Below are 14,757 nucleotides of genomic sequence, written 5' to 3' on the forward strand. Positions count from 1 at the left end.
CTGGGATTTGGTTTATGGTAATATTGTGATAAAGTTTCAATTTGTGTTTTTCTGGTCCTAAAGGTCGTGTTACAGTTTACCACACATTCATGCATCACCTGTATCTCTTTGTGTGTAAATACTGTCTCTTTGAAAGCACCAAAATTATAATGTCAAATTATATCAATGTAAAAGTATTCAAAACAGTGATACGTGTCAACATTGCCCAGCCTTAGAGGTAAAATACCTTTTTGAAGAGCAAGGAGTCGTCCATGTGCTCTGCATATACTGAGGTGAGCCTGTACTGGTTTTCTGTGGTGATATCCATCTGATAGCCGGTCAGGACGTAGCAGACTGTGCGGAACTCCTGAATTTTCCTCTGAAACACCTCCTTCAGCCTCTGGTTCCGGAGCTCTGAGCTCTCCATCTGCTTACGTAAATCTGCAACACACACACAAAAGGTAGGGAGAATACATCAGTCAGATATTCTGACACAATATTTTTATATCATCACTCTGTATACATGAGCAACTCAGACATTTTCCTCTAAGATTCTGCAACACGTGCAAGACTTCCTTTTCCACAGGGCTCCACAAGTACATGCTCAACTCACTTAGCTTGTACAGCATAGATGGACGGATCCATATCAAATATAGACTCCCTGAGGCACTTCATCTGTTCTCTTAGGATCTAACAATCCACTATAATGCACAACATGTAGTGGTGGGGACTAAAGCAGTCAGCTGCGTCTCCGAGCTGGGAGCAGATTCATGGAGAGGAGGAGCAGGATGGGGGCTTGACTTGAATTTGTTGAAAATCAATTTGCGGTAATTGCTTTAATTGGAAGACTCGATTTGAGAAGGCAGAGAAATGACTTTGTCAGAGCAAAAGTGAGTCGTTACGGAAGAAATTTAAAATGTCATTACTGCAGAGAAAGTTACAAGTGATACACATGCATTTGAGCGTGTGTGATTGTGCATGAATATATTGTAACATAGAAATGGTCAAAGAAGTGAGGAGAACAGACAAGCCACAAAGAGGCAAACGTTTCCACGATGTTACCAAAGACATTCTCAATTGGTTTTATGTACTACTGAAACATCTGACCACAGCACCAGACAGCTGGGGCGTCTTTATTGGGGAGTGTGTGCGCTATCCTTTCAAAAAGGGCTGCATGCGAAGAAAAGTGGACAAATTGCTCTAATTAAATAACAGTGAGTTTTGTTGTCAATAGCTATTTACGTGACAAAAAAGTTGCGTCAAAATGTGTAACAAAAACAGGCAGAACAGAAAGAAAATTAACAAAAGGTTAATTCAAAAGAGGAGAAAATCTCTTTGACAAAAGGCAGATAAAATGCTTATAGTTTTGAGAATTTTTTTCAAGGTCAAAAGCATTTCACTCACTCAAATGTCAATCTACTTTAATAAGAATTTTCAAATAACCAGTATTATTGTACTACCTATAGTACAACCTGACTCCTGGAACAAATTACAGCCCTAGAAATCTGGTTTTAAACCTGCAAACTTGTACTTGTAATTGCTTTACATAATTGTACTTTCTTTTGCATCTTTATTATCCTAATTTATTTATCGAATCATTTTTCCAATTCTGAAAGTTTCAGTGTCTTTCTATTTTTCTTATAATGGGGTCACTTCTTTTCTGTGTTGTTGTTGTTTTGTTATTGTCTTTGTAATTTGACTCAATGTCATTGTAAATGAGGTCCGCCCTCAATGATCTCTCGAGTATGAATAAAGATTGAATGAATTTACCTTCTAACAGCCAACACCAACCAGTCACAAATTCTCAATTATTTTGTGCCATTAAAAACACATGAATATACATCTTATATCAGTGCAACAGTTTATAGTAAAAGTGGTTCATTTCGATTGATAAGTATTTCTACTCATCATATTTCTCTTAGCCTATTACATTTTTATCATTCACTATCAAACAAGTAAATACTCAATAGTGTAAACTTAAAGACTCTGTGTGTGTGTGTGTGTGTGTGTGTGTGTGTGTGTGTGTGTGTGTGTGTGTGTGTGTGTGTGTGTGTGTGTGCGCGCACACGCGCCTGTCTATCTCCTGGGTGACTGGGCTCCTCTCGAGTGTCAACCAGTGCTGATAAATACGGTTTCAAGACTTCAGCAGTGTGACAAAACTGTCACTATATGACAGCTATCAAACTGCTCTGAAAATGGCGGCAAATTCTCAAGTGACAAGCATGAAATAGATGCTGCTTAAATTTACTGCAACATGCAGACAAATGAGCATGTACGCTGGGAAATAAACATGTTTTTGCCTATGTAAAGACAAATGTGTACACAAAATGTGTACACAAAATGTGTACACAAAATGTGCCAATGTGTAAAGTGAGTAAATCAAAGCATTTGGGGCAAGACATTTTTTACACCAACTGTCAAGTTTTGACAAAGTAAGTGACTTCTGACTTTTGCCCTTAATTGGTCTCTATGGGTCTGGGTGCACGGTCTCTTAAAAGCTGTCAAGAAAATTCCACTGCACACAAGGGAGCCTGTTATTTTTATATTTTTGACTGTTCATTTTCCAAACTGAACTTTGCCCAATGTATGCATATGTATCTGTTGAATGTAACATGGAAAAATGAACATAAATTGTACTGACAAAATGATTTGTTGTTTTATCAACAAAGAATAGCAGGAGTTTACAAAAGGTGACCCATCTGCCCAGGAAACGCAACTCAAGTGTAATATTGCCCTGACTGTGCTTCTTGTGACTTCTAGTCATGTTCCAAAGGAGAACGGCCAATGTTCTACAGTGAAATGTATGAAAAATGCACCATTTCTACAGTTGAAGCATTATCACATATACACAAATCACTCAGCATGGAGGTGGTAAAGCAGAGATGGGTTACACTGTAGCAGTAAAAGTAGGGGAATTATAGCCTGGACAGATTAATCTGTAAGTGGTATAATCTAATTCCTGGCTACACCACAGAGCACTGACAAGAGGTGTTACTATCTAGAAGCCTTACAGCAGGAAGACAAGTGTCAGTTCAAACTCTATATATTTAATCATATTTTCACATTCCACTGCAAAGTAATCCTCAGGGCGCTTCCAAGAAGAAGTAAAAAAAAAAAAATCCTATATTCACAAAATGCTGTCAAGTGTAAAGCCAGGAATAATACTTAATAACAGCTTTATTCACTAGTTTAATTTAATTTTTTTTTTTTAATGCTTGATGAGTATAATAGAAATAATTCAAGGGCAAACATGAGCCACATTAAAGAATAATTCCTGTCACTGTAATCCTAGACTTCATTTGACGCGTTTTTGAAATCACAACTGTTGTTATACTGGCATACTTAGCTGTAAGGTAACCGGTAGCACCGCTCACCTATACACAAACATGGCTGTTTATTTATATAAAAAAAAAAAAATTGGCTGACAATAAAAAGCTTATCATGACCCACAGTTTAGAATGTAAATGGACATTTCATGACTGCAATAATTGGGTTTGTGTAGCAGAGTTAATGATTCCACTTGCCATCACTGGGTATTCACTTCAATTTACATTTTATATGATTTATTATCAGTCATCAGTTTATTTTTACACTGTTAACTGTCTTGTTTCATTCTTTTTTTTTCCAATCTCGTTTTGAATTACTTTATTTTCCGGAGAACTGGTTGTGTGTATTGGGGACTTGAGCCGTGCACCCCAAAATGTATTGCAGTCTGTGGCGTCTCTGTGGTAAGTTGCCTTAACATTAGCTCCGTTATATGTTTATTTTAATCGTCTCCTTATGGGTAAAAGTGTGTTTTGTATTTATGTGATCTTCAGCTCTCAGTTACTTGAATAAATGCATTATGTCGATTTTGTTTCTTTCCAGACTGATCTCATGAAGTGGTGTATGTATGACACACCAATTCGTATGCCATTATTGGCGTGTTATTTGTACGCATACTTTATCAACGCCGTTTGGCCTCCATTGACTTACATTACCTTGCGATTGTGTGTGAATTTACGCCATAGTGAGTTGTATGAAAGGGCGAAAACCCGCGTAGGCAGGTTGGTCGGGGTGGACGATGGGTCAAACAACACAGGACTATCACCCAGGAGACCGGGGATCGTGTCCCACGTGTAACGTTTCCTAAACCCAACCGTCACTTTCTTCTGTTACTAAACCCAACCCCGTTCTTCTTTCCCTAAACCCAACCCGTCTGCTGTATACGGCGCTCAAAATGCGTACAAATAACACGCCACTTGGCCACTTTAGAAAGTGACGTGTATGTTTACGCGAAGTAATGACGACATGTTTCTTTCATTGTTTTTAAATGGTGTTTTTCTGTTAATTTGTTGTAAACGTGGAAAAATATGGAAAACAATAAGACATCAATTACTAATTTCTATTTACACAAAATGTTCCAAACAGCTACAACTGACTAATAGTATGGCACTGTTCTCATTATAACAAAGTCTCAAAACCCACAATGTCTTAAAACGACAAGTAGCGTTTTTTGCTGTATTAAGCACTTTGTTTTGCAAGATATAACTAGGCCTGTCACGATAACAAATTTTGCTGGACGATAAATTGTCCCAGAAATTATTGCGATAAACGATAATATTGTCGTTGAGAGACCAATTTGCATCTAATGATAATGGCATAATAATGCAGGTACACTTTTTCAAAGATATAATAATATTTAACACTGGAACTGGAAGACATTTTAAATATCCACAATATTTCTTTGATCTCCTTTAGTATGTCGTCTTTCACGCTGATGTACAGTTGTGGAATTGCAGTTTGTGACACGCATGTTCTCCCAGGCAATTCATAGCCTACTAGCTGTCAAAAGTTTGCTGCATTCCTCGAGTGTCTGTGCGATAGACTACAGACTCTGTACTACATTTTACAATTATTTAACACTAAATATTAAATTTAAATAATATATGATTAATACATTTAATCTATCTATATGGCTATCTGCCACATGGCGAGTAAATGTTTGTACCAAAATAGTTCTGTTTTTCAGTCTTCATTTTGGCGAAGGTGCGGCTTCTGCTCCTCTGCTGGTCGGAGCTTACTGGGGCGCACACGCACGCCGCGCCACACACACACACACACACGCACACGCACGCATCCACACACACACACACACACACACACACACACACACACACACACACACACACACACACACACACACACACACACACACACACACACACAACACACACACACACACACACACACACACACACACACACACACACACACACACACACACACACACACACACACACCTCTGACATACTTTCCACAATCGTGTCTGTGGACAGCTGTAGGCTTGTACCGTTAATGTTCTGTGCATTGTCAGACACATGCAGCCACTTTCCTGAAACCGCTTGTATGTCCGAGCCAGTCTCCACCGCCTCCACCTGCAGGTTGTCAGCGGTGTGGTTTGAAATAAAAGGGAGAAAACGGGACGCCGAGTAACACGGTTGATATCGCTCATGTACTTTTTAGTTTTTTGACGGCGCCTTAACTGCAAAGCGCTGCGGGAAACCCTGCCCCAACTCTCAACTAGCGTTTTCTGTCTCTGTCTCTCTCTCCGCCAGGAGTCCCGCCCCCACAAAGACCATGCGACTGACAAGAGGGTTCACTCCTCGTTACGCTAAGGAACCGAGAGTGGTCTTCCAGTCTCTTTGGTAGAGAGAGACGAGAAAAACAAACAAGCATGCAAATGGAAATTATCGCGGCCGGAAAAATTATCGGGCTCATTTCTTTTATCATGCGATTAATTGATTTATTGACTATCGTGACAAGCCTAGATATAACTTTCAAAGATTATTTTAGATCTGTAATTTCTTAATTGCACATGCAAATTTTGTGCTGAGGTTGTAAGGGTCAATAACTAACAACAGAGGTAATGAATTAACAATTTTTTATATAAGTCGGTGCTGATCGCAAAGACATGAAATTTATTCAGTTTATCTTTGATACTTGTCCAGACATCTCATTGCTTTGACCCTGGTCTGAAGATAAGAGCAGGTATCAGAAATTGGGTCTGTATTATCTGCTAGAGGGTAAATTGAACATACCGGTAGGAAACTCAATTATCACTTCAGGAGAAGAATGGGTCAGAAGCAGACAGGCTAAATTAAAGACAGGGGGAAATGACAGAAGAAAAGACAAGAGTGAAATGAAGCCTAACAAAGGAAAAAGAAAGGTGGAAGTTGTAAAGGGAGACGTGACAAGAGGAGTGTTGGTGAGCGAGAGACAGAGGAAGAGTGAATATTAGAGAGGGAGAGCTGAGCACTGTGGTCCTCAGCTGACAAATTAGCCAACAGACTTCCAGCACTGAACTGCCCTGAACTCCAATTAAATATTTAACCTTGTCATAACTACACTTTCCCCATCTAACTGCCTGTTGTAAGACTCACACTAGAAGGACAAAGGCCAGCAAAGCAATTCTATTCTTACTTTGGTTTAAGATGCAGCCAATAGAGGGCGCAAGTAAACCGTTTCTCTCATTTATTATTTTTCATTAGTCCAAAAAGGGAACAGGACCTGAACAAATGTACAAAAAAAAAAGAAAGTGCAGTGTGGAAAGTAGTACAATACCCAATTGCTTCTTTAACGTTAACTATGACAGTCTGTTTACCCACATTTACCTCAATAACCTTGGTAAGTAATCAAATAAGTAACCGCTCAAACTGTTTCACCGGTACATGAAATAACTACATAATTACAGCTCAAGCCTTTTATGTACATGCACTTAAGGCCTTTTTATAGTTTTGCGTAGAATCGACGGCGCAGGGTCCCTACATCGTAGCCTGACGTGCACCTCTCGAAAAATTTAACTACACGTCGCGGCGACGCACGTCGCTCAGCCGTGGCTTGGTAGCATTGCATTTCCCCCGACTCGTTTCCTGGTTCTCCTTCTCCATAAACAACATGAAATCAAGGAGAGGGTTAACTTTTCCTGCCACAGATTTCCCACCGTGGTCAGGAAGAACAGGGGAGACACTTTGTTTCTCTCACTATGACTCTAGAGTCGGTACTCGCTCCGAAGATAATCCCCGTCACTCTCTCATTTCTCCCTCTACCACACACTCCACACACACACACTCCACACACACACTCCACACACGCACGCACGCACACACACACACGCGCGCACACGCGGCTCGACGCACACACCAGCGCACAAGTATAAACATCAGGCCACTTATGTAGGCTACGGCGAGAGCTCTACGTGGAGCCTCCGCACAACTGTAAAACGGCCTTTACTGTGCCCTACATCAATGTTATTTTTGTTTGTCAAGATTTATTTCTCCTGTAATGTTTGCTGTGGCCCTTATCTCAGCTATGGCATCTCTCATCACTTTATGGTAATGGTAATGTGATAGACAATAGAAATGTAAATGCCCAACCCGGTTTCATTGAATACGAGGGTAGTACAAGCTAATGAGCCCATTTAGTGTGTAAATGTGTATCTGTGTGGTTGATCTTACCCAGCACCTCCTTTGATGGCGGAAAACTGAGGCCAAGGCTGGGGGCGTGCATACTTGAGTCGTCTTGTGAATGGACCATGGCACCTCCATCCTGCAACGAGCGCACGAGCTCCCTGAGACGTGTCACTTCCTCCTGAAGAGCCTCAACATCCTGCTGGCGCTGTTGCTTGGCAACAGAGGTAGGGTTCATTTTGAAGTGGAGAACTCGGGTTTTGACGGGATCATAGTCTCCCTGAGACAGAAAGATAAAGATCAGTTCTTTAACTTGAGCGGAATACAATCTTCTTGTCCACACTCTGGACGTCTTAAGATTACTATTAATAGTAATTTCATAGATAATTTGAGGAAAGTACATTCATTTATACATTAGGGTCCGGAAATCAATCCCTTGTGTAGTCAAATTATGTCTTAAACCGCATTAGATGCGTACGGAAATGTGCGCACGCGAAACCTAAAGTTTAGTTGCATGTGCTCACGTGAAACTTTCATATGCGCACGCAAAACCTTTTCATGTGCGCACATGAAAGTTTCACGTGAGCACATGAAAGTTTCGTGTGAGCACGCAAAACTAGTGTGGGCCCATGAAAGCCGCGTAGCCTGGGCAATACTGGAGCCAGTGAATGACCACAGTAAAGTTCATTAGTTGCACTATATTTTAATCTAGGTCTTCATTATAAGGACATTGTTGCTTTGCTTGCAAGTCGTCACCATTAGTCTACATTGTTTTGATACGACATTTAAAATGTATTTAATCTGTTCCGGCTCAAAAGGGATACAGCGATTTGGATCGGACAATTACTTTCATTTATGAACAGTTACAATCATCTGGCCAACTCACGGATATAGGTGGATTTAGGGCCTACACAAAATGCAAGGAGAATGGATTAAACAAAGGAAAGAGAATGTTCGATTAACACGAGAACTGAACGGGATAATTCTAAAACACTTAACGTGAAAAAGCTTAACAGTGGTTTAATGTACCTAAACATCGATCCCCAAATTTCTCTCTTATATTGCTCCTCATAACCACTGAAAACTGTCAAAAAATCTAACCCAAAGTCATATTATTGTGGACGTTATCTGACGTTAAGCGTTTCTGCTTCACATTTTCAGCAGGCCAGTGGAGCTGCTGTGGGTTGACTCGCAACGGTTCTCATGGGCTGTATAAGTCCTATAACATGAAAAAGCTTAACATGGTTTAATGTACCTAAACAACGATCAATGATCAATCTCCTATTGCTCCTCATAACCACATCAAGCTGTTAAAAAAATCTAACCCAAAGTCCAATTATTATCTGACATTGAGCGTTTCTGCTTCATGAGGCTATAGGAAAAAGCTTAATGTGGTTTACCTATAAACAACGATCAGTGATTAGATTTATATAGATTTTTTTACAGTTTTCAGTGGTTACGATAGGAGCAATATGAGAGAGAAATTTGGTAATCATTGATCGTTGTTTAGGTAGCATAAACCAAGTTAGCTTTTATCGTTTTTGTCCCTGTTGAACTCAGAATGAGGAGATGGCTCCGTCGCCGAAACTACTTTAAGGCCTAATTATCTTCGACTCTTTTGACAAATTCAAACCTTTTTGGCATCTATATAAACTGATCTTTAGCCGCATGCATCCTTTCTAACTGTAGTTCTTTGCTGCAGTGCTGCTGACTGTGGCACGGCACTGTTCATAACCGCGCAAAATAGGTTTCAAAGCGGCGCACATGAAAGTTTCGCGTGCGCACATGAAAGTTTCGCGTGCGCACATGAAAGTTTCGCGTGCGCACATGAAAGTTTCGCGTGAGCACATGAAAGTTTCACGTGAGCACATGAAAGTTTCACGTGAGCACATGAAACTAAACTTTTTTTTTTGCTCATGTCCCCTTAGGGGCTCCGTAGATGCGGTACTAAAGCAGGTCAATAAAAAAGGTTGATGTCTAGGTTTTTGAGAATTCACATTATTATGCTGCTATTTAAGTAGAGAACATTGTCAATTTGTGTCCAAATTTAAATTTTGGTTTGGAACACCAAGAGTACACACCCCTGCTGAAATGGTGGGCTCTTGATGCCCCTTGACATATACATTTCATGCCCAACAATCAACTTCCAAACCAACTCCCAAAGAAAATCATTGACTGACTGTAGGTGACATCTTCAGAGGTCTTTTGTCCAACAAACAGTCAAATCCAATTTGTTTGGAAATATAATTAAAACAAGTAATCTATTAACAAAGCAGTTGCAGCTTATGAATTATGTTGATACACGTATATACGTGTATTGGCTGTAAATGGACAAACAAGGTCAGTCTTTGTTCAGCTGTCATAGTGCTTGGATTAACTTCATATAGAAGTCTGCAGGTCATGTAGTCAATTCAGGTCTGTTTGATCTTGGTTTGGATTAAAAAGAACACGGGGCTAAAAAGTATTGATATCTTGAGTCTCTCCCCATTCTTCCCCCATGCACGTTTTTCCCCTATTGATCAAGTAAACAGCGTTTTAAGTTCTCACAAATAACTCACAGGCCTTTAGAATATGCGTGCTGCAGAAGCTAAACACGACACCAGATACGTCCGCACCAGAACTGAAACTATGATTGCACTTATGAATTTCTGTGAAGTGTGTGTGTTGACAACATGGACATGGCAGAAAAGCTTTCAGAACAGACTTTCAGAATCAAAAGGCCAGGAATTTTATAAAAAACCATCAGCAGTGTGTGCTGACTTTGATTCAGAGAATAAATATGGAGGAGAGGAGAGGTAAGTGTAAATGCACAAAAGTGCTCAAATTTCTTTTTCATATTGTCTACTCAAGAGTGGCTGAAAAGGTTTTGGATGTAATAAATGGCCCTGTCTCCATTCTCTTTGCTTACCACCGTTAGATTTTAGATGGTAAAAGAGAATGCTTTTTGTTAACCTGTTCAAACATTATTTAATTGATAAGCAAGTCTGACCTTTCTTGGTTATGTGACAAAACAGCATGTAAAATTTCCAGAAAAACGGCAAAAGAAAATGTGAATTAGTGTGCATTTCCATCCACTACTGTTAGGAGCATCACAATAAAGAGCTGGTGGCACTAATTCTCCAGTCAGAGGGCCAGTGACTCGTCAACTGGTGGAAAACCATTTGCAAAACAATATGGAAAATAAAATGCTGCTATTTTTTAGTCTCCTTAGCAGAGTGGAAGCGTGAGTGACAATAAGTCACTTTTTTATGTTTTTATGTACAAATTAAAAATGGGCATAAATTAAATAAGAAATGTGCACAAAAAGAGGGTTAGATGGAAAAACACAGATGTATGAAAACATTTAGACTTTCACAGGATATAGCATCAATTTAATGGATCACTTTGTAGCTTATTTATCCGATGCAATTAATGGGGACGCCAACATCTCATGGATGAAGCAGGCCTGCTTGTGTAGGAGACAGGGCATTCAAACAAGTAACTTTATTTCCAACTTCCTGTATCTAAAGATATTTATTTTCTGTGTAACCTTTGACTGCTCTGCTTTACCTAGCCTGCCAAAATCTTCTCTACAGAGGCTATAGGAGCATAAAGTGAAGATATGAGCATCAGACTGCCTACCTGCTTTATTTCCCAGTGTGCTACTCTTTGCCCTCACCACAGAGCAGTGTGGACCACAGCAGCAGAATACCCTGCACTGGTTTGCAGCAAATGCAAGTATTTATTAAATGTGGTGTTGTGTAATGTCTAACCGTAAAAGCACATCATGTTAAGGTCCATATATACACTTGCATAAATAACATAAATATGTAGGCTATTAAATCATTTGAATGATTGTTTTATAAACACTTAATTTGCTGAAACTAAAACACTGGCAACAGAAGAGTTTAAGTAAACATTTTGTATATTTCGTGATATAAGTGTTATCGAGGTACGAAAAGACCTATTTTGGGATAGAAGATTTTGGTATTGCCCAGCCCTAGATGGATGTTAGAGAGAAAAAGAGGAAACACAAAATAAGAAGCTAAAGCAAAAATGGGTACGTTGTTTCCTGAAAACTTGATTTCCTTCTGTATTTTGCTTTGTTTTCTTTTGACTCTTTAAGGTCTGGGTAAATGAGAAGAGTCTGTCTTAGCTTAATGCCAATATAAGGATACACACACAAACCGGAGCACACACAACATGCACACAGACCAATCTAAGCTCTTGATTACTGGCTAAATTAGATTCCATATGCCCCCAAGCGACGGTTGCCAAATAAACAACAGGAGTGTGGAAGAGCAAGAGGCAGACGATGAGAAAAGGGATATGAAGAAGATGGGAAACGGTGAAGGACATAGAAAAAAAACACGATAGAAACAAAGAGGGTTGGGTTATCATTGCCTGCAGTGTAAGGGGAAAATGCCCTGTACGCTTATAAATAACGCTTTGTATAATTTAAAAGGAACAGAGGGATTGAGCGTTCCAAAAAAAGGAACAGAGAATGTGCGTATTTATATCTAAACATTTTCAACTGGACTGCACACACGTCACAGCCAGATAAAGTCAAGACTTATTTTCTTCCTGCGCAAATCTTTTGAAGTTCTACATCTGTATATGGAGGGTTTATTTAAGGATGCCTCTGTATGCGTGTTGTAATAAACCGTAAGAGAAAATGGAAGAGCGAGCCAGATAGTGTGAGACAGATATGCAGATCAGAGCCATAAACCTAGCACAAAAAGAAGAGAAAGGTCCTCAAAACGCAGCCAACAGCTACGTGCTGTAAAAAAGCGAAAAAACTATTTCAATCACACTTCCTTAAAATTAGGCCAGGCTAAAGAAAATTAGAATGATTTGGCTGTGGCATTCATATTTTACTTTTTGAATGCCTGGACCGAGCCGAGGGGCAAAGTTTGAATTGACTGCGCGACAGCAAAAACAAAGGAAATGTATTTCTCTTTGGCATTAAAGCACACCACTTTCAAAGTAAGCCAAGAAGCAGCGTCATATATTTTTTAATTGGTTGAATGCTCTTTGAATATCAAACTAGTGAAAAAGTGAGAAACTGGGGGAAAAAAAGGGCATCTTCTTGTCTTCATCCATTTTACCTTCTGTGCAGAAAAAGAGACTACAACAGACAAAAAAGTAATCAAGTGTTTAAGTATGATCCACTAAAATAAGAAACATGAAATCTTAAAATTCCAATAGGGATGATCATACATAAATTAGATAAAAGGTATCATTACCTTTCACTGCACATGCAAGTCTGCATTTCAGAAAAAAAGGGAAAGTGGTATTTAAATTATAATTTTGGTCACTGTAGCAACATAAAAAAAAAAAAATTGCCTAACTCCTCATTTCCACCAGATGTGTAACGGGTGCGGACCGGCTCCGCTGCGTGCGCTGCCGTCCGTCAATACCCACCAGGTCCGGATTTGTTGTGGCACGGCTGCGGCCCTGACTGACAGCTGTAGTCACGAGGAGCCACAAGTTCTCGCGAATTCACGTAGAATAGAACCACAAAACCAACAACAGTTAGTTTCCATCCAGAGGACTAGAGGGGGAACCGCTCTGTGCTGTGTTTTCAAGGTGTAGTGCAGGGAAATATGATGCCGTTCCGCATCTGGTGGAAATCCACGCTAAGTTTTAAAGTTGATGTAAACAAACCGCTTAATATTACAGGTGGCCTATAGTGTGTGTGTGTGTGTGTGTGTGTTTACATGCATATATACAGCCTACTCTTCCACACAGTGGAGCAAGGTGGAGTGCCATCCTAAGTGCCCAAGGCTACATATCTCTTATTCATAGAACAACAATAACAACACATCTAATACCAGGGAGCAGAGTCTGTTATAAAAAAACAAAAATAAAAAAAGTGCAAGAGGCAGGGAGAGAGAGCAAAAGACCAGAAGATCAGGAGCATGAGCAAGAAAAGGAGTGGGGGCACAGAGAGAGTAAGAGGGGCAGACAGTAAAGGAGGGAGGGGGGGACCGAAGTCCAGAGAACAATGTCTGTTTTTGACACAGCTAAACAAAATCGCTCTGAAGCATCCACTTATATACTAAATACAGCACTGACCACAGGGGACCCATGAGTCACTGATGGAACAGGTGACACACTAATGGTGAGTGATTGTGCATGAGTGTGAGAGCGCAAGGGTACCATCAAAAAATAACGAAGAAGAAACGCACATACACAGACCCTTGAACCACATGAACTGATAAAGTGAGGTTGAATGGAGAGACGGAGGAGAAGCAAACCTCTTCCACTCACGTCACATCATCAAAAACACATTGAAGCTCCTTTCTTGACATTGGCTTTTAGCTACTCTCTTTTTTAAATTAACTATACCTGTACTAAGGAAATCAGAGGTGCATTAAAAGAATCAGTTCACCCAAATTACCAAAAAGACAAAACATTGCTTATGTAGTGGTATTGGCCATACAGATTTAGATGTCCAGCTCTGAGATTTATGCTACCCCAATCCAATGGTGGTGAATGTAAAAGAACAAATAGAAATGAACAAAAAAAATAAAATTAAACGAAAATCAAACGAAAATCAAACGAAAAGGTGTCCTGGTTACTCTGGCTGCAGAGAGCTCACCGTCAACAATTTGTTTTATAAAACTACTTTTTTCTTATTTAAGAATCAATAAAAACTATTGGACCCAAGGTCTGTTTATCCAGAGTAACTGTCCAGGGACAACGTTTCAGGAATAAATGTAACTGTTGGGGTTCTTTCTTAATTTGTTGTTTATTTGTCTTAATGTCCATATAGTCGTTCGATATAACCAGATACAACAGTGTCCTCGCTGTTTGCAGTGAAGATGTCCATTTCAAAAGAAGACTCATTTTCTGAAAACGGTCTCCCCCTTTTACCTTTTCATGCCAGTTTTGAGTTGTTGCCTTTTCTTTTGTCAAGCAGTAACGTTTGACAGAGATACAGGCTGCTTTCTATTACTACCAATTCTGTTATCAAAACCAGATGCAATATATGCTTGTATTTAGGGATTACATTAACATAAATATAAAAAAGATGTAATGTAAGTGTACATCATCCGCATTGAGGTAGTGACAGAAATCTGGGATATACCCATCCTTTGAGTAAAAACTGTGTTTATAAAATATGTACTGTATATTAGTTGATGGCACTAATGCTTTGTCCTCATATTTGGTCCATCGTCTGTTGGCTTACTTATGGCAAAAGTGCATCAAGCAGAGCAGCTGTTATGCAGTACTGTACTTCTGTCCCTAAGGCAATAAGGAAACCTTGGATGAATCTACACAGAGGTTACACTTCACTGTTTTTTCCTGCATGGGTAACATTTGAGGATGGCCGGCTAGCTGCAGC

At 39.7% G+C, this 14,757-nt stretch overlaps 1 protein-coding gene across 1 annotated transcript in view; it reads right to left on the reverse strand.

The window, feature by feature from the left end:
- mad1l1 (mitotic arrest deficient 1 like 1) overlaps positions 1–14,757 on the reverse strand; it is a 73,458-nt gene that overhangs the window by 27,691 nt on the left and 31,010 nt on the right. Inside the window, exons 19-20 of the mRNA XM_039796274.1 lie at positions 7,476–7,733; positions 227–420 (exon numbers count right to left, since the gene is read on the reverse strand). Coding sequence (XP_039652208.1) covers positions 227–420; positions 7,476–7,733 — 452 coding nt within the window. The remainder of the gene's footprint in view (positions 1–226; positions 421–7,475; positions 7,734–14,757) is intronic.

Source organism: Perca fluviatilis, chromosome 1 (genome assembly GCF_010015445.1).
Source record: "Perca fluviatilis chromosome 1, GENO_Pfluv_1.0, whole genome shotgun sequence".
In the NCBI taxonomy this organism is placed as follows: Eukaryota; Metazoa; Chordata; class Actinopteri; order Perciformes; family Percidae; genus Perca; species Perca fluviatilis.